The 20,900-nt window shown below is 40.2% G+C and overlaps 1 protein-coding gene across 1 annotated transcript; it reads right to left on the bottom strand.

Moving 5' to 3' along the window:
• Positions 1-5,057: 5,057 nt before the first annotated feature.
• Positions 5,058-18,679, bottom strand: LOC118432178 (cholinephosphotransferase 1-like). Its single transcript, XM_035843707.1, has 7 exons — positions 18,659-18,679; positions 18,196-18,327; positions 17,191-17,338; positions 16,181-16,281; positions 6,202-6,354; positions 5,672-5,797; positions 5,058-5,189 (listed from the first exon to the last, which is right to left on the bottom strand). The coding sequence occupies exons 1-7, from the start codon at positions 18,677-18,679 to the stop codon at positions 5,058-5,060; spliced, it is 813 nt and encodes a 270-aa protein (XP_035699600.1).
• Between the last annotated feature and the right edge of the window lie 2,221 nt (positions 18,680-20,900).

Here is a 20,900-nt window from a genome sequence, read left to right as displayed (position 1 = left end):
CGCGGATTCAAAGATTAAACATGTCGTATGTTCAAAAGAAATACGCAACATTTCATATACGTTTTGGCAACATATAAGCTAAATGGGGGAGGTCTCCCCTAGTTCGCTTAAACTGCGTGGATTCAAAGATTAAACTTGTTGTATGTTTTACAGAAATACGCAACATCTCATATACGTCTTGGCAACATATAAGCTAAACGGGGGAGGTCTCCCCTAGTTCGCTTAAACTGCGCGGATTCAAAGATTAAACATGTCGTATGTTCAACAGAAATACGCAACATTTCATATACGTTTTGGCAGCATATAAGCTAAACGGGGGAGGTCTCCCCTAGTTCGCTTAAACTGCGCGGATTCAAAGATTAAACTTGTTGTATGTTTTACAGAAATACGCAACATTTCATATACGTTTTGACAACATATAAGCTAAACGGGGGAGGTCTCCCCTAGTTCGCTTAAACTGCGCGGATTCAAAGATTAAACATGTCGTATGTTCAACAGAAATACGCAACATTTCATATACGTTTTGGCAGCATATAAGCTAAACGGGGGAGGTCTCCCCTAGTTCGCTTTAACTGCGCGGATTCAAAGATTAAACATGTCGTATGTTCAAAAGAAATACGCAACATTTCATATACATTTTGGCAACATATAAGCTAAACGGGGGAGGTCTCCCCTAGTTCGCTTAAACTGCGCGGATTCAAAGATTAAACATGTCGTATGTTCAAAAGAAATACGCAACATTTCATATACGTCTTGGCAAATATATTAACGGGGGAGGTCTTCCCTTCTTTGCGTAAATGACGGTTCGAAATAAATTATATATATGGCATCCTTCGGTCAATATTGACCATGGTATACGCAACATTTCATAAAACGTAAAAGAGCGCATATAAGCTAACCGTGAGAGGTTCTCCCCTGTTCGAATTAAACCTTGCGCACAGAAAGTTTGAATACGTCAAATGCTTTCGGAATAGCTAAAAAAAACACAGAAGATTATTGTATTTGACTTTGTATTGTATTGTATTTGTATTTGCTGAGGTATAAACATAACATTTTGTACCAGAAAGCGCAATAATTTTCAGTTTTGACTAAATCTTGCCACTGGTATAAAACAGATGACGCAATGTTTTGTCTAACACCAGACAAAGCTTTATTACATTTGACTTAGCCGGTTAACATGTATTTTGTAACAGATCTAGAGAAACGGTATTTGTCCGTTTTGACAGAAAACATTTTCGAGACATTTAAGTTGTCTTTTCGGCACACTAAAATACATGTAAAATTCACGTAAAGAAACACAACAGATTAAGTTAGATTTACAAACGCTGAAATCTTCCGTAAATGCCAAATGTATGTTTCCGATGCCTTTAATAGATCTTAAAATCTGCTAAAATATTTCTCCGCCTTTAAGGGCTTTATACGTATCTCTGAAACTTTGCTTAAAAAGTTGTTTTCGTGCTGTGTATATTATGCACGTCTTTCCATATTAACCGAACACCTGTCTTGATTGTGATATGTAGTCTAAGACCAATGGTTCCTTATTCGTGATACAAATCGTATTGTTAGCAATTAAGATTTTGAACTATGCTGTCTTTTTAAATTGATGTACTTAACTTATAGTGTATTTCTCCCCCGGAGGAGCACATGTTAATACCAACATAATTCAGACATAACTAAATGTCTGCTACGTGGTATGTTAATAAAGATTTCAAAGATTTCAAAGATTTCAAAACGATGACTATAAAGGTTATCCTATCGGTATCTACGTCTGCCAAGTCTTTTGTTGCCAATGACGAAGACACTGACTTCTATATGACGTCAGAAAATGATGTCATTTGTCCGCCATGTTGGATCGACAAGCTTGAATTTTCTAAGGCTCTCATTTTTCATTGTAGCAACTCTTGCGCAAATTCAAAGAAAACATTGTGCACACATTTACCTTGAAGAAATCAAATTTGGCACATAGATGGACCTTCCTGAAACCATTTTCAAAATAGCCATGTACGAATTTAAACAATAAGTATCGCATTTATTTTCAAGCAAAATTAGTAGACTTTGGAGCACTTCATTATTTTAATGCTGACCAAAATAATTACGTTTTTAAACCATGTGTATCGACTTCTAACATTACCAATATCGTTGTTTACTCGGTATTGTTTGCTTTCACCAATTTGATTTTCATCTCCGTAGACTACTTACTAACATATGTATTACTTGTACGCTTGTCTATTTAAGCCTTTGTCTGAAATCACCGAATCTATTTGCTATGTGGGTGTCAAGCTTCGATTCAGTTGGAAAACACCATGGCTTAGCCTCCATATAGCAGGCTCTCTTGGGCCTTTTTTTGGCTGATAATACACTTTTGCTGGCCATTTCTTTTTGTACTGGGTCGCTGATTGCTGGCTTTTCCTGACTGCCGGCAGTAATCAGCGACCCAGTACAAAAAGAAATGGCCAGCAAAAGTTTATTATGAGCCAAAAAAGGCTCTAGAGAGCCTATTATGGAGGCTACCATGACTGGTGTAGGGCGTGTTTTTTGCTGTCCAGAAACCTGACAAGTGGCATCATGTCGGGAGGTCAGCAGCAGGCTAGCGACACACAAGTAACATGTTGTCTTCTACGTGCTTTTAACTCAACTGACTTTGGTTTAGAATCCATATTGGTAGTATTCATAATATTGTTCTAGCAGTAATTATGATAGTAGATGAACTCAGTTGAGTCGATCTTAGCTTGGTAATTAAAGCCATACTGTACGGAGGTGGGTGTTCTGCTTCTACTAGTAATAGTATGTTTTCAAGAAAGGGCAAAACATATTGCTTTTATTGGCCTTTTCTAAAAACTGGGGGCTGTAACATGCTATCCACGTTTCCAGCTTTTTGATTGGCCACAAACGTCAGCCTTTCTTGGGGACACGTCACAGGTGGGCGTATCAGCGCGCAGGACACAAAACGCTTGCTTAAACCGGAATCCAATGAAAACGCAGATAACAAACCTTAGGCTTTGAAATGCAGGTTTTCGATTGATCGAAGGTCGTTTATTGTGGATACGTCACAGGTAAAGTTGATAAGATAGAAAACATTGGCTCTACGTAATGCAAGTAGCTTAGTGGAAGAGTATGCGACTATCAAGCTGAAGGACGCAGTTCGCGTCCCACTTGGAACCTTCTTTTATCTATTCTTCGTTTCCTCTTTTTAGACATATATATTTAGACATATTTTAGACATATATATATTTAGACGTATATTGTACATACAACGTTTTAATCTTGCAAACAGGGCGTCGTACGTTTGACACTTGGCCTTGATATGTTACGACTCGCTAGGAGGCATCAATGACACGTGTTGTATACAATAAACTTTGATGGGAACACACAACAAACAAAGAACTGTATGGGACTTTTCCGTATCTCAACTGAAGTCAGGCGACGCCGGTTAAGCCTTGCTGGACATGTTACTCGACATGGCGAACCAGCCTGTAAACTGTTCTTTTGGTCCCCAGAAGCAAACAGAAGAAGAGGACGTCCATACCTTACGCTAAAAATCTTTATTGAATCAGAGTCTAGACTATGAAATAAGAACATATCAGTAATGATGAATGATAGATCGCACTGGAAGCGGAACTTTGAGAATGCTTCAACTCAGTAAGACTGTGACTGTGCATGTATGTATGTTTACTAGACATATAGCCTTTTACTGTGCCTTCCAATACCACATGTATAGCGTGCAGTGTGTACTAGTACAGTAGATTAATGCCAGCAATAAGTAGTCATATATGCCGCTTTGGTTTATATTGTACCTATGTTTTCTATTAATAGTGTAAAGCCTAGAACCTACATTTCCTGTATTGATACATAGACAGTTGCCTAATACAATTACTGATATTACCTAACCTTAATTGTTGTGAAATGAACCTTGACTTGACTTGACAAATAAAAGATTTCAAAAACGATCTTTCATGAGAAAAAGTGATGTTATCGTTTACAAAGAAATTGTCTAAAATCGCACTCGCACATACATTATTCTTATACACACATACGTTTGTTTGATAGTATGTAATATAAAATGTAGACCTACATTATACATTGTACATTCCTTCTGTTTCTGCCAGCGACTCTAGCTGTGTGTGCGAAACAGTCAAGCCAACGAGTAAATAGAATGCACTCTAATATGCAGACATGCTTAAATTGCTCTAGGAATAAAATATGGCACTCGATCTAAAAACTATAACTTTAAATATTTCGAAAGTACTTTAACATAATTATTACCCTATGTACTATAGATTCTAAACTTTTACGGATATAATATGAGTAATAGTATAATCTCTAATATACCTGGATTCTGGCTCCTACTATGCCATACAGATACACTTTTTGTAATTGCTCTATGCGAGCAAATCCTGTATCAGTATGATTCTTACTTATTTGACGTATAATAACTAGCAGTTTTGATGCAATTCCTCAGGTGCAATTCATTTCATTTTTATGGTTCATTGGCTTGTTAGTAACTTCAATGTTACAATTAACCAATGTTTTATCTTAGAAATACGTTTTAACTACGTAACTAAGTACCTAAATGGAAGTTATACATAATAAAATTGATATTTGTATTGGCTATTGGGCTACTTGGGCGAGTTCGTTGTCAAATTCCTTTGTACCAACATGTTGCAAGGCCAAGTCGTGAAACAGTGAGATAGGGGTGGGTACCGGTACCTAGACAGCTGACCAGGGGTGGGTACCGGTACAAAAAAATCAGGTCCATGTACGGTTTAGGTCCAAAGGAGTAGGTCCAGGTCCGGACCTAAACCTAATCCTCATTCAGTGTGCGAAAACTTGTGAATGAACGATACTTAAAACAATGGTCCATTTCGCTACAAAGAAATCTGTTTTGTGGCGTATTCGACTCCCACTGTCGTTATGAAATCATAGAAGGCTAACTGCCTCTGTAGAATTGGCAGTAAAATTTGGTAGAAATTACTATTTAGTCTCTATTCTACTTCACTCTTGTTATTTTCTTCGACCGGTAAGCCCCAAAATGCGTGAATTTCTACCGGTACCCACCCTTACAGCTTCCTTAATTTCAGTCCATTGAGTGACGGCTTGCTCGTGATACTAAAACAGTAGATGTCAAGGTGGTCGCAGATTTGCATACACAACACGGAACTGTAAGTAGCCAGGTCAAGGGTCACGTACACCTGAAAAAGATCACAAGTGGAAAGAAATCACACACCGCTGAGGATAAAGAATGCAGGCTTCATCATTCGAGATGCCTTGGATGTGTCCAGGTGAAATGGTTAGGTCGGTAAGACTCTGGAAATCAAATGTCAAGTTCGATATAATGGTCCCCTGGCGACTTTCTAAGTACTGCCGCGGGACTTCCATTTTAATATCTCATGTTCTAAACATGTCTATAGTATTGGATTTAACTGAGTCCGAATTACCGACTCTGTAATACGAAAGGGACTATGTTGGAACAGTTAAGAAACTAAGAAGATTATTTATACATGACTTATATGTAAGAGTATAGTAGAATATGCTCATGAAGTCAAGTGTAGTTAAGAGATTGTTATTAACAGTAACTTATATCAGTTGCATTGTTACAAAGTTTTCGTTTTAAAGATGTTAGAACAAAACGCAACAAACGCCAATTCAGTAAGGTGGAATTGGTTCTACTTACCAAACTCAACCACAAAAGGATGTACTCATTGATGAAGCTGTTGAGGCATTGGTCTAGGAGCAGCAAACCTGGGCCAATCAGTGACGAGTCCAATATCGTCATGTTACTTTTCGTCATCTGTGCGATCTTAACAATGAAAGAATAAAAAAAAAAGATATCTCTATTAGATAAAAGTTGCTTTGATGACTTAGAAATACCTGTTTACTATTCTCTGAAAATTTAGAGGAATCCAATTGGACCGCAGACGGATTGAACACAGAATTTACTGTATAATACGAATAGCATTGTACCAATCCTCGAACAAAACTAAGAGAAGGTATAGCAGATATTGTCTGACAAAATCTCGGATTTGATTTTTCTTCTAGATAAAAGATGTTCAAATATTTCAAATTTACGTCTGGGATCCAAACCCTCATACGCCCACTCTGTTAACCTCCATTGGACCTATGCATTTTTAGGACGAATCTGACCGTTACTAAATGTAGCTTCACAATACAGTTAGCATAGAAATACTATTAGTTATCACTCACTATAAGTTTGATGGTGATTTTTGCAACCGTTATTCCGACCATGGACAGGAACAGACAGGGATGGGTCTGGTACAGGCTCACAGAGGACATCTTGTAGGCCACAAAAGCCAGGGTAACAGGGAACAGGAAGGCAAGGCCAGGAGAAGGGTCACTCTATGTGGGGAGAAACAGCAATACTTAATACACTTGCATGGGATGTGATCGATTTGCATATGTAAAATATAAGAAAAGTTCATTAAAGTACATGTAGATTCTAACTAAATTCTAGGAATGTGTATACGATACAGACTAGGGTACTAAATCTACTTAACTTGTAAGGGGTTTGACTTCTTCCTTGTAGACGGTTGAAAATGAAATGCCCCAAGCATGTATTCTATAATAGATTGATTCGATGATCTGAGTAGGAAAATAATCTTTCGTGGCGTTTTTATGCCAATAAATATGCACAATGCATGCTGTTTTTTTTGGTCCGTTTTGTGTAGTTATTGTATTTTATATTATACTTAACGTTACCGAAAACTTCCCGGCCGGGCCCCTTTGTGAAAATGTGACCTTGGCCTAAATGGGACATTCACAAATAAAATGTGTATCATTTTTCACTGCATTTGTTGTGCACTGCTCACAATTTTTTTTTCTTGAACAGGTAGCTTTTGTTAAAAAAAACACCTAGCAATTACGCATGATTGAATGCCCGCTTAAATGTTGGTTTCGTGCACCCGTACAACCGATCATATGGATGACCCCATTATTGATGCGAGTTGTAACAAAACACACACAAAATAATCCGACTTGGAAATTTTAGAAGTAATTTGCAGTATACATTTGCTCCTTTTGCCTCTGCTTATTTTAGGAAACGGATTGCAATTGTTTTGCTCGGTGAAGTCAGCCGTTTAATCAAATCTGCATATCTTTTGTCGAATAAAACGGCAACCCGAGTAAAGCATAAAGACCAAGTCTTAACCATGTTAGGAAGACTTTTCAAAGGAGAGTTATACTTATAATAACTAAAACTCTTACTAAACAATAGATATACTTGAAAATCATACCTTTAAAATTATGGCTAAGTGGCCTAAAACCACCACCAGTATGTTCGAAAACACATAGATCAAAGTCACCGCTGCTCTGAATGAGACGCCTATTAGAGGCACCTATGGATAGAAAACAAACATTTTCATGTTTGTATGTTTAGTATTTTTAAACACATGCCATTCTTCTATTACATCCATATCAAAAATAAGTCTCTTGTTTCCCAAATTCAAGAATATAACTGTTAAATAAACTGATGGTATACAATGATCAGCTTAAAGGTAAGAGTGACGTCTTTTGAGCCACATTTGCAGTAGTTGATTAGGTAAACGATATTCATTTTTGCATCATCTTGCATATTTCTTCCTTCCTGATCCCCAATCTAACACAGCCACAAGTCTCTAAAAGACCATATTTACCCAAAATAGGTTCTTATTCCAAGTCAACTCAAATGAGTCTCAAAAGAAACTAGAGTTCCACCGTTCCACGACCCCATACCTTCGCCAAATGATCCTAGCCTTTACAACTGCTGTGTTAATTGTGTTTCATTAATTATGCAAATAAGGTTCTCATTTTCATAAATTATATTACTTGATCATATCCTCCACCAAACAACAGACGTACACAATCTATGTTAAGAAAGAATGCTTTTAACGCATTTTTGATAATTTATGCAAATGAGGATCTCATTTGCATAATTGATGTTCAACGATGTTCACCTTCACATAAGTTCCAAATGCTACAAGTAAGAAGTTCCTGTCATTTACCAAAATGAAATTGTAGCATTTTCTTGTTAATTATGCAAATTAGGTCTTTATTTTGCATAATATGTATATATCAATATTCCTCTCCTTCTCAGTTACAAATGTTACATGTTGCTATGGTCCGAGAATGGAAATGAGCGTGTTTACAAAATTATCTAATTAATTATGCAAATTAGACACCGATTTGCCTAATAAATATGTCTTTATATGAAGCATCACTTACACTATGTAGATACCAACATTCATAGCAATCCGTTAACCCCTCCTTGAGTTATTCTCTTTTCAACTCTGATACTAAACCTGCCCGGCAGTTCCAAAACAAGCCACTAGGGAGCCCAAACCTACACCACTTACTCTCGTCATCAAAAGCTGTCTACCACTCAAAAATCATAGCCACAGCAAGTTCGGAACTTAAGATATCAAACCAGGAAGTTCCGCTGCAGTACCGTAACAGACTGCTAGGGGGGGGGGGGGGGCAAAATCTAATCGTTTCGAGGTATCATCAAGACCTACCCACATACCAAATATCAATACAATCTATTCAGGCGTTCTTGAGTTATACTGGTCTTCTACATACATACATACATACATACATACATACATACATACATAAATGCATACAAACATACAAACGCTACCCAAAATACAATCGTCTCGGTGAAGGAAATTACTGAAACGCTTTGCTACAAATAAAAATCATCATCTAAGGCACGGCACGCCAAGTACACATTTGTAAGAAAGGAAAACATATAACGTACGTTGGTTGACCAGATGGAAGGACCAAACACTGCTGAAATGATAGGTAGCCCCATGATGACAAATTGCTCCTCAGTACAATCCATGCTGTGAGCAGAATACAGAGTAAGGTAACTTTAAAGTTCATCTGTGTTGGTAAAAGTCATTCTTGAAATAGTTGAACTGTAATTTCCGACACAAGAATTGGACTCATCCAAATTTTCGACTGCACAGCATCAGTCTTTGTCAAGGAATGAACAATCCACTGCAGTCGTGACGTCACGTTATCCAGATAGAACACGTGACTCAATAAGCAGTTGATTATAGGTTGCAGGAGGTCTATGGCGCCCACCGTCTCTGTTCAGCGCCATAGACTTCCTGCAACCTATAATCCACTGCTTACTGGTGTTGGAAATTACAGTTCAACTATTTCAAGACAGAGTAAGGTATTTTAAAAGTGACCTGCAAACATTGGCCAGCCTATTTTAATAGCCCAAAGCCCGAGGAATCGCCCCGACAACGACCGTAGACACGTCAGCTGGATATTCAGGTGGTTTAAAGATGTCTAGAATTTGGCGACCTCATACTTCCATGAAATATTTAGAGCTTTTGTAAATTTCATGCAATTGACTAACAAATAATTTATGCATGGTGTTGTTCGTCATTGACTAACGTACACATGTAACAATTATGAAATTCCAATCATTAATCATAAAGCAGTTTTGCAATTTTTACATACGTAATGCAAATGAGTCTCCATTACCATATTTGGTATCTGCTTATATTCCACCTATTACAATTAACATTACAATTATACAATTATACAATTTTCTCATTAATATTGCAAATTAAGTCCTAATTTGCATATCATTATGAACCCTTTGCCCAAGCTACCTACATGCCTAAAATGATGCCAATCCATCAATCCTTTCTGCAGTTATCCTCTTTGGAATGTATTGACAAAAACGCCCCTGCAGTTCCGAAATTAAATGTTAGGGGGGTGTCCCACTTTGCCCTGACACTGCAAGCTATCTACCAGCCAAAAGTCAAGACCATATCAGGTCCGGGACAAGACATACATAGAAAAACTGCTATGATAGAATATATCATTAATTTTGTAGATGTAATCCTATTTTGCATAATTAGCATTTCATTTTGTACAACATTGTCTAAGGTGTGTACTTACCAAAAATCATAAAAATCCGTTGTTTCCTTTTTGAGTTTTCGTCTTCAGGAATTTTTGACAAAAATGCCCCTGTTATCCGAAAAATAGTTGCTAGGGAATTTAAAATTATGTCACTTATTCCTCGGCACAAGAGCTATCTCGTGACCATAGCTTGTTTAGAACACGAGATAGCAAACCTGGAAGTTACGCTGCAGTACCAAAGAAAGCCTCTAGGGGCCCAAAATCTAATCATTTCCAGATTCATCACGCCCTACCAACACACCAAGTATAAAACCATTCACTCAGTCTTTCTTGAGTTATCTTGTTTACACACAGACACACACACACAAACAAACGCAGGGTAAACTATATATATCCTCCGTTCATGGCGGTAAAAATGACTACTTACAAGCCAAATGTGAATTTCCCAGACAGGCAGGAACTCCAAAGGGAAATGTAGTAAGGGATGAAGAAACAAACGGATAACAGAAGCATCAACTCCGGACTCTCTCCCGTTTCCATTACACAGCATGTTCCAATGCACATAAAAACTAGAGGAAAGGAAAACGGACAATTGATGAAGTAGTTTCATTGTGTGTAATATAACTGATGTCTCTCTATATTATAGCTTAAGTCCTAACACTATCCTGGCAGGGTGACATAAGGATGCTAGTCACTTATTCTGTGTCGGTGTCTGTGTCTGTGTAAAAACAAGTGCTTTAAAAAAGCTGACATTTTGCCAAGGTTTGCGTGTGTAAACGCTTTTTTCTAGTTATTGGAATGTGCTGAAACTATTGTTTATATTAAAAAGATGTCAAAAAGGAAAAAAGAACAATTGAAAATCACCCTTCCCCTGGACTCGAACCCGGGTCGCACGAGTCGCACAGACCGTAGCTCTGCAAATCAGGCTGACGTCACAGGTATTTGTGTAGTGACCCCTGAACCCGGAAGTCACTTCCCTGCATCTTGGCGCACTTTTCCGAAAACGATATCTCAGCGATCGTTTACCCTCTGCTTTAAAACTTTTACATTGTCACGGTCTCCATAGTACGTACTACAAATCTGGTTAGTTTGAAGGTCCAGTTCTTTTTCGATATTACAGGGCGATCAATGAAAAATCGTGGTGTGTTCGGAAAAATTTTTGCATTTTAAATCCTACTAATAGTGAATATTCCAACCAAAATTTTAAAAACACAATACAATGCCTGTTTTTTACTGTTTCTGAAAGAGCTAATCAAAAGGAGTAAAATGCTTTTTAAATGGTGAAAGGTAAGTGTGTGAATATGTCGCATTATTTTCATGTTGAGTCATGATGTTACACTGCATCAACAGTACAACTTTACACTTGTATAATAAAATATACATGACAAATGTTTGTACTAATAAGAGATAAAATATCAATAGGTAGACATTGTTTAAACACTGAATTTATTAGGATAAGTTCAACATTTTCCAAGGTCAAAGGCTATCTTCAGGATACATACAATCGACATAGATTTCTTTGATGTACCGTAGTGCAGGTACACACTGTACATGTACTTCTCCTTATTTAATCAATACTAATAATGCATTTGTAAACAACTTTTTTACAAAAACAACAGGCTTACTTATCATTTTCTGTGGTAGCAACAGTATTCTGTAACAAACTTAATGCTAATGGAACTGGCTGCACCACTACCATTCAATATCTCCGCTCCGCTCTCCGGTCTAATATCAGCTACATCTTGGAGTTTGTACAATCTACATTCCACCTGGAAAACAAAATTATTTGAGTTTTATGATTAACATATGTCTACCATGGTGATAATGTTCTTCCATCTGAGGGGATGACGACCTACTCCAGTACCATGTCTGATGTTCATCTACATTTCTTTCTTATGACTTCTTTCTTTCTTGTGACGAAAGAATCAGAATGATCCAATAATGAAATAAAAAATTCAATAAAGAAAGAAAGGCAAGTTGGGGTAAGTAGATAAATACCTGCAACAAGATAGAAGGAGGTAAGTGTCACTGTTTCTGCGACTGAACCGCAGTACCAACTGCGACAACCTCGCCCAGTCGGTAGGAACCTGGCTGATAGTAGAGACAAGAGTATAATATTGCAGGTAAGTACAGATTTATGATTTTTGCTACACCAGAAAAGTCAAGCAAAAAATCCTTTGGCACAATCTGACAGAGAATACACAATCTGTTTGCACAAATTTTTCACGTTGACACTGAAAATTTCATTAGTGGTTTGAAAAATTCGGGCATAGGTTCCCCGGCTGACCCCTAACCGGGGGCCACGGTGCTTCAAATTCAACAAGTGAAAAAAATACACAATGGTATTTTAGACTTGGAATGAGGCAAGAAATGATTCACACGAACAGTAACAATGACATTGAAAATACAATTAGATATTTTCTTAAAATTGGGCATAGGTTCCCCGGCTGACCCCTAAGCGGGCCATGGTGCCTCAAGTTCAACAAGTGAAAAAAAATAATGGTACACAACAGGCCAAGCAATGATCCATATGTACAATGTACTAAAGAAAGCAATAAACTAAGAAAAATTAATAAGAAATAATTACTAAGAAACATTTTACATACATGTAAGTTTCATGATTAAAACATGGATAAAGAAACACTGCATAGAAATTTGCTGGGATATTGACTTGAGAAAAAAAAATGTTCAAAAGCACATTTTCTTCAACACGCCCCCCTCCCCCAAACACTACAAGTTGTATCAAGTATTTTACCTTGAAATTCTTCATCCATAGCGTCGAAAAAGGTTTTCTTGTGCCGCTTCACTCACATATCCTCCGTTTCTGAGGGGCGCGCAGCCCAAAATTTGGCGCGTCAGGATCACGCGGCGCCGCCGCCCGGCCAAATCGGGGCGATCGTCAGGGAAAACAGCCCAGCGCTTCGCCGGTGTGCATGCTATAATCATGCCGATTACATCAAAACGTAGCCCTGTTTTTTGTCGTCATTTTGGCACCCGGAACAAGAAAAAATAAAATTTGTTCGGTGATTTTTATCATTAAAGATCGACAAATCCTTTCAAGTTGACTTTTATCCCCCGAAAAATTAATTTTTCCTCATGTTCCAGGCATCATTTTAAAGCTTGAAATGTGCTCTTTCAACATTCATTCTGCTGCGGTCTAAGACGGCGAAGCGCAAGCGCAGTAAAGTGGGGGTTCCCGGCGCCTGCAGCCGGAAGTGTGGAAGCACGATCCGAAGCCCCGACCTCCCCGCTTACACCGGCGAATTTCTGGCATTTTAACCCTATTCAGACCGGGGGGGGGGGGGGGGGGGGCTTTTGAGGCCCGCGCTAACTTCGATGTCCTATAACGCCAGAACGGCTTACGCTAGAACCACCAAATTTAGTGAGTTTTCCTAAAATATTGTTGGCAACAATTCCACGAAGTTTGACAAATTTTCCATTTTTTCTTGTTGCCATGGCAACCGTTTGTTGACAGGCAGTTTTGCCAAAAATCACTATTTTTGGTTCTAACAATGTATTTTTCAAATTTATTTCCTATATTACTGTGATTTTGTTACATAAATAAAATCTTATATTATTCAGCATATCTTTCATAATTATATATGCATAAATTATGCTAATTTGATGACGTCATCAGCCCAAAATCCAAGATGGCGGACGGAAAGGCCAGATCAAGAAAAACAAGCTAATTATCCCTTAAAATTTGCAACTACCTGGTATTTTTTCATCAAAAACCATCTAAATGAATGAATTTAGTCTATTTCCATTGCCCTTTGTGATTATTTGTTGCAAAAAAAGTATTTTTAAAAATTCAAGGTGGTGGATATAATATGGCGGAGCCCAACTCGTATCTTAGATGTGCATGACGTCATTTTATGACGTCATATTGACGTCATTGATGTTGCTTTTGGCAACGCAAGTCGTAATAAACATTATTATTCTGTTATCTGCACTTGTTGTTACATTTTTGCAGCATAATTTGAAGTTTTCTGAGAATACCCATTTTTCATGGGTTTGGCCAATGTAATCAAATTGATGACGTCATAATTACGTCATCTTACGTCAACGTAACGTCAAACGTCACATACTTGTCAGATATTATGTCGAAATGATGTCCTAAAAATTTGGTGGCCCTACGGCACGTCGTTTTAGAGTTATAGGACTTAGAAGTGGAGGGCCTCAAACCCCCCCCCCGGTCCAGGGATGACCAAAAAAGCCCGGTCTGAATAGGGTTAAACAATTTACAAGCAAAATAAACACATCACAAGAATAAGAAACTTATATCCTTTATTTTGATGGGTAACTTTGCCTCTAGAACCGGATAGTTTTTGTACCGCGGGTGTGGGAAGATGGTAGGAAATTTACGGATCGCCGTACGGCAGAGGGTTTTCGCGGATCAAATTATGAATATTCGCAAGGGCCTCTGGGACGCTATATGTAAGTGTTATGTATATATATTCGATTTATTTGGAAAACATTTCATCTTTATGAATTGCTAATGCATGATTAAATGTTAAAGCAATTATTTGATGATATGCTGCACCAATCTAAGGAATATCATACTTCATTTATTAAATTCAATGAAATATCAGGGGCAATTACGGACCACAAACAATGACTCATGACAGAGCTTTAAGAAGTATACAAATGCGTAGCAGAAATTGAACAGGTCCCTTCATCTCAACATCACAACATCTCAACATCACAACGGCGACTACTCCGGCCACATGGATAAAATATCAATAGTCTGTTTAATCGCCACTCGACGTAACACACTAGCTTCATGCATGTGCGCGGTTCGTGCAGCAGCTGTTTATTTTACACTGAATGACCTTTAACACCTGATCTCTGCACATCTGATTGTAATCATTTAACCCTAATCAGACGGGAGAGGTTTTTTTTTGCTGCACCACAACCAGTATATTTCTGGCGAGGACCGAGGACACGCCCTATAAAGCTAGGGGCACAACCCGCCGAACGTGCAATTTGTCCGTACGCTTTTCGTGGAGGCCACGTCCGCCACGTATTCCTGAAAACGTGGGAAACGATAGGCAGGAGCAGGGAGGGAGTACGTCCACGCACGTCACTCACACGGCTGCGCAAGGTGTAATTGCGTGATCTGCACGCCACGCCTGGCTGCGAGCGGTTCCGTTCATCGTTCGTTGCGCAAGTGGTAGGTGAGTTGCACGACGTGCTTACAACGTAAGGTTTCTGTGCGAATGCCATGTTAACGTATGCAGGCCATGCTTACACGTGCTGCTTACGTACGGTTTCCTAAAGCTAGGGGCACAACCCGCCGTACGTGCAAATACGTGCTGTCTACGTGCCAAAACGTGGGTAATATTTTGGTATCCGTAAGTGGTAAGTACCGTCTCCGTACGAACACGTGGGGAATTCGACGGATTTGGGAGCACGCAGACACGCCGTAGAAATTTAAGTGCATGCAGAACTTTCTCTGCGATCGGGCTGCGGATTCGCCCCCCGTACGTCCCAGTACGGGCGACGCGCCTGACCTGTACAGCCAATGAGCGCACAACGCACTGACTCCGTGAGTGTATTAAAATTTCCTCACAGTCAATTGCTGTACGGACGGCGCACGCAGCACGTACGTGCTGCGCACGTGGTGATTGGGTGTTCCGTGCTTACTCCGCGCTTCAGCAGCACGTGTAAGTAGGGCCTGCATACGTTGACGTGGCAATCGCAGAGAGACCGTGCGTTGTAAGTACGTGCAACACACCTACCACTTGCGCGACGAACGATAAACGCAACCGCTCGCAGTCAGGCGTGGCGTGCAGACCACTTACTTAAACATTGCACAACCGTGTGAGAAACGTGCGTTGACGTACTCCCTCCCTGCTCTTGCCTGTCGTTCCCCACGTTTTCAGAAATACGTGGCGGACGTGGCCTCCAAAAAAAAAAACGTACGGACAAATTGCACGCACGGCGGGTTGTGCCACTAGCTTTACTCACTCACATTGTGTAAGTGCTTGCAAGTGCGATGAACGTAAGTTTTTCGGGGATGTATGTATTGGACGACCTTTCAAGGTCCTAGCTGCTGCCTCCAGAAGTCCTAGCTGCTGCCTAAACCATGATGAAACCCATTCCACCGCAGAGACTCCGGGCTCTGATGCTGCAAATACAAGTCGCAGTACAAGAGCACGACGTGAAATTACTTGCCTAGATACGGGAAAGGGAGAGGAAGCAGGGAAAACAACGCAGGGCATGCTGGGTTCGCCCATGGATCTCCTTTGTCGCATCCTGTTCATGGGACACTCTCTCTGAGCAACCACCCTCCTCGTGCTCAGACTCGACTGTACTCAGTGGCGTCATCTTCTGACGCTTCTTCCCTACTCCTCTCCTCTTCCTCATTTTCCCTCTCATCTTTCTTTTGGTCGGATCTGGTCAAAGCTGCTACAGATGCAACTGACGGCTATTTTTGTGTCTTCTTACGCATCTTGAAGACGGTTTGGCAGTCTTTCGTCGACTCGGCTTTATATACTGCAGAAACCATTTGCTTGCCACGTGCGTTGTGCGTGCGGTGCACCAGCTCCCTCGTTACAGTGTGCGTTGTGCATCGGCATTCACAGGTCAACAAGTAAAGCGCGATGCAAGCACGGAACACGCAAAACGCAACAGGGCAAATCTGCAACCCGATCGTAGAGAAAGTTCTGCATGCACTTAAATTTCTACGGCGTGTTTGCGTGCTCCCAAATCCGTCGAATTCCCTACGTGTTCGTACGGAGACGGTATTTACCACTTACCGATACCAAAATATTGCTCACGTTTTGGCACATGGACAGCACGTATTTGCACGTACTGCGGATTGTGCCCTTAGCATATGTCGATTCTTTTACATACTTTTTAGGCCTGTGCCAACATTTATGTCGGATAATGCCAAAACGGTTAACGATACAGCCACCCATGTTTGTTGATGTTTCCTTTTATTTAGTTCAAGTATTTTCACAAAGTTTTTCTTTTTTCCTGTTTCCTGTAATGTACTTTAATTTCTGTTTGGGTCCATTTGGACCTCAGACGGACTGAACACAGACTTACCATTGTAATTTGCACAATATTGTGCCAATCTCCGTAAAAAATTAGGCCAGTGTATAGCAGATGTTGACTGAGGAAGTGTCAGAAGGGATTTTGTTTCAAATCGAAAATGTTCAAGTGGCGCGTCAAAAGTTACTTCTGGGGTCCAAATGGACTTTTCTCGGGTGTTTGAGGGTTAACAATGTTCAGAAGTGTTTTGTTGACGTATTACCCGCCATCCATGTCACCGTGCATGCGCAATCGAATAGTGAACGAGCTTATTCTTACCTTTAGTTATAGCGTCACAGCCGTGGTCAAACAGGGACCCAAGCGGTGTTCCGCTTCCCGTTCGGCGTGCCTGTTTCCCATCGATGGCGTCCAGAGTTTGATAAACGAAAATCCCAATAGCGAATGCCAGATACGCCCACGCCGGGGCCTGTACATGCGATACGATACAAGGAAGTCCAATGTGCTATTAATCAGTCATGATGTGGCAGGGAAAAAATACCATACATGTTAATCAGATCAATTTTGTAACGTATGTGTCCACCAGGGCTGTGTCCCCTGGGGTTGTGTTCCCGGTGGTTGTGTCCCCTGGAGTTGTGTCCTTTGTCGTTGTGTCCCCCGAGGTTATGTCCCCTGGTTTTGTGTCCTCTGGTGTTGTGTTCCCTAAGGTTTTGTCCCCTGTGGTTGTATCCCCTGGGGTTGTGTCCCCTGGGGTTGTGCCCTAGGGGGATGTGTCTTCTGTGGTTTTATCCCCTGTGGTTGTATCCCATGGGTTTGTGTCCCCTGTGGTTGTGTCCTCTGGAGTTGTGTCCCCTTGGGGCTTTGTTCCATGTGTTTGTATCACTGTGGATGTGTTCCCTGGGGTTGTGGCCCCTGGGGTTATGTTCCCATGCAAAAAAAGTGGGCTTCTCCAACATGGCATACACGTTTCAGACTGATATGGCTTTCGTCAATGACATAGTCTAGGGCTTGATCTATTAACAGGTAGGGAGTACATGACGAAAGGTTAATTTTAGCAAAAAGAACAAGCTACATTACCTTATCTGTATATACCACAGTGCCTGGGCATTAAAACTTTTATGAACAAGACCACACCAACACGCTCATAGCAATCATCGTCAAAATTAACATATAAAAAATAGACACACATATTCTCATCATAGGCCCATCATATGTCATCCACTGTAGAACAAAATTGTGGTTTTGCTACCCCGAACCTGTGATTATCGCTTAGATAAATTAGTGCAATACCGGGAAACATACATAACTAAAACCTGTATAACTCACCTCTTCCCGTGCTGTAGGAGAATGATACAGAAGGAGCAGTGACGTCACTACGTTGATGACCAGCCCAAAAAGCGTTATGAGGTTTGGTGCCACCCAGAGCGGAAATCGTTTCACCAGCCAGTTCCAAAAGATCTGTAGACAAAGATTTACGGGATATTTTCAGGAATAGACTAGTAATGTATTAAACGTATTGGGATTCTCCTGTTGATTCGACAGATGAGCAGGCAGAGAGGCATTTACCTGTTTGCCTGACCTGCAGGTGACTTTTTTATGGTAAAGGAGGGGTGTGCAATTCCTTCTCCACCCTCTCGTCTACTGGAGCACTATTAAGTCTCCCAGGGACAGAACTGGATGCCACGTTTGAGGCGGCTCCAGCAGATGCAGCTTTGTAATTTGGAGTATCCGTCTCCTAGGAGGACTTCCGAAAAAGACTCTGAATGCAAGGGGTCCCTTCTACCCTTACTCGTGTAAGCGGGTGCGTCATGCCCGTACATGTATGCCCCCCAAGTGGTGTCTTTTTACCTTCCCTTCATACAATGCGTGCAAATCATTAATATCACTAGCCAGGGAATTGTGCCATGTAATATCATTGTGCCCAAACTTCGCCAAACAGCAGTGTTTTTCTGAAAATACTATTGATTGATGATATTATACTACTTGTGCATCAGAAAAACACAAATGCACCAAAAAGCACCCATTGGAAAGTAAAGAAAATGATATTTGTCAATAATTATTACAAAAACAATTCAACAAACATCATTTTCTTTCTTTCCCATTTTGGTGCATTTGTCTTTTTCTGATGCAAAAGTAGTATAATATCATCAATCAATAGTATTTTCAGAAAAGCACCCATTGGAAAGTAAAGAAAATGATATTTGTCAACAAACATCATTTCTTTACACCAAAAAGTAGTTACTCAAGCAACTGGATATGGTTTTGAAACGGTCAGACGTTTCGGATAGAATCCACTAGCCTTCGTCAGTGACACTGAAGTGATCTGGAGGAAACTGGTCTTTTATACTCCAACTATGAATTAAGACAATTTGAGATGTCCAATAGGAAACGTTGTAAGACAATTCAGACTCAAGATACTCAAGATATACCTTTACACCAAGTCAAGTGAGGAAAGTCGTGTAAAGTGTCTTTCTCAAGGGCACAAGATCGGTGGCACAGCGGGATTCGAAATCAGGATCACCTGGGCCTGAGCCGAACGCGATACCGATTACGCCATGATGAAATGATGAAATGTATATAGTAAAAAAAACAAAGTTTGTAGTAGTATATTAGGTTTTATATCAGTTCATAGAAGTTTTACGTTGGGTTTAGATGACAAATTCTAGGAATTGTACATTGAAAACCAGAAAGGCTACGTTTTTAGGAAAATGGAGGATACCAGAGGAGGGATCAGGCGTATTCTACAATGCATTGCGGTTTCCGGTCTACGCCAGATATATACGTTGAACCGGAAGTTCTATTTCATTCGAAACTATGTCAGCGCCACAGACGGATGGGAAAGCGGTGGCTCCCGGCTTTTCGTCCTGTAAGCGCAATAATATAATGAACATAGCTAACGGTTCCATGAGGCAGATAAGGATAGAGACATTGACATTCACAATCACAGTAACCTTAGCGGGAATGCCGAGGGAAAATCATAAAGAGCGGATTAACTCAGCATTGTACCCGACGCTTTCTAGGTACATATAGTAGATGTAGCAGACAAACAGGTTCAGTCAATCATAATTTATCTTACTGATATCATGCACGAGTAAAGCACACTGGGAATAAAACCACGTGAAACCAGATCACAAGCACCTTGAACCGGAAGCAGAATGAACCGGAAGTATACAGCACCAAGAGTCTACGTCTAGCGCAACACTGTTGAAGTAGACGGAAAACAGGGATATCAACAACAGCAACATAATTTGTCAGGTTGTACCGTATCGATAAGTCGCTATTTCTGACATGGGAATGCTTACAAGTTGATATTGTGTCTGCAAACCTGCGGTGCTGCCGATTTTCTCTAGTTAGCCTCAAATTGACAGCGACACTCCGGGGCTGCCGATAAACAACACACGTGCGCGCCAGGTCACCCAAAATTCCCCGCACCAAAGCTGCTTGGAGTGGACAGAAGTTGTGTTGGCAAGATGAATCTCTGCCATCTATCCTTGCACAATTTTGTGTCTCTGTCATCCTTTGTGAACTATTTTCTCCGTATTACAAACAGTCGCCGTATCGGGCGAATGCAACGGTAGTAGTCACCTGGTTGGGGGGAGGGGGGCAAAGCTTGTTGTGTGCGGAGGAGACTTGAACCGCAAATACCATGACGTTTTTAACAAAACCAACCTAGAATTTCAATATTAGAACATATGTTTCAATTTTGCATGGATTGAAAATCTGGGAGGGGCGACAAAATTGTGCTACAAATCTGTTTACAGGGCTCGAAATACCACCTGCATATGCAGGTTAGTGCAGGTAAAATTGGAGCTGTGCAGGTATTTCTGGTGTCTACCTGCACCTAACCTGCACTGATCCATGCACTGGGTTTTATACATAAATGTCATATGATGTATGTGTATGTGGATTGTTATTTGCTGCATTGAATGTTACCACCTATAAGGTATAAAAGAAAAAATAACAACGGTTCCTGAACAATTTTAGTATGATCCATACTTCCTAAATTCAGAGTGGTGCAGGTTAAATTTGTC

Source organism: Branchiostoma floridae, chromosome 15, assembly GCF_000003815.2.
Source record: "Branchiostoma floridae strain S238N-H82 chromosome 15, Bfl_VNyyK, whole genome shotgun sequence".
In the NCBI taxonomy this organism is placed as follows: Eukaryota; Metazoa; Chordata; class Leptocardii; order Amphioxiformes; family Branchiostomatidae; genus Branchiostoma; species Branchiostoma floridae.
The sequence above is the reverse complement of the archived record's forward strand: the minus strand, read 5'-3'. Positions and strand labels throughout refer to the sequence as shown.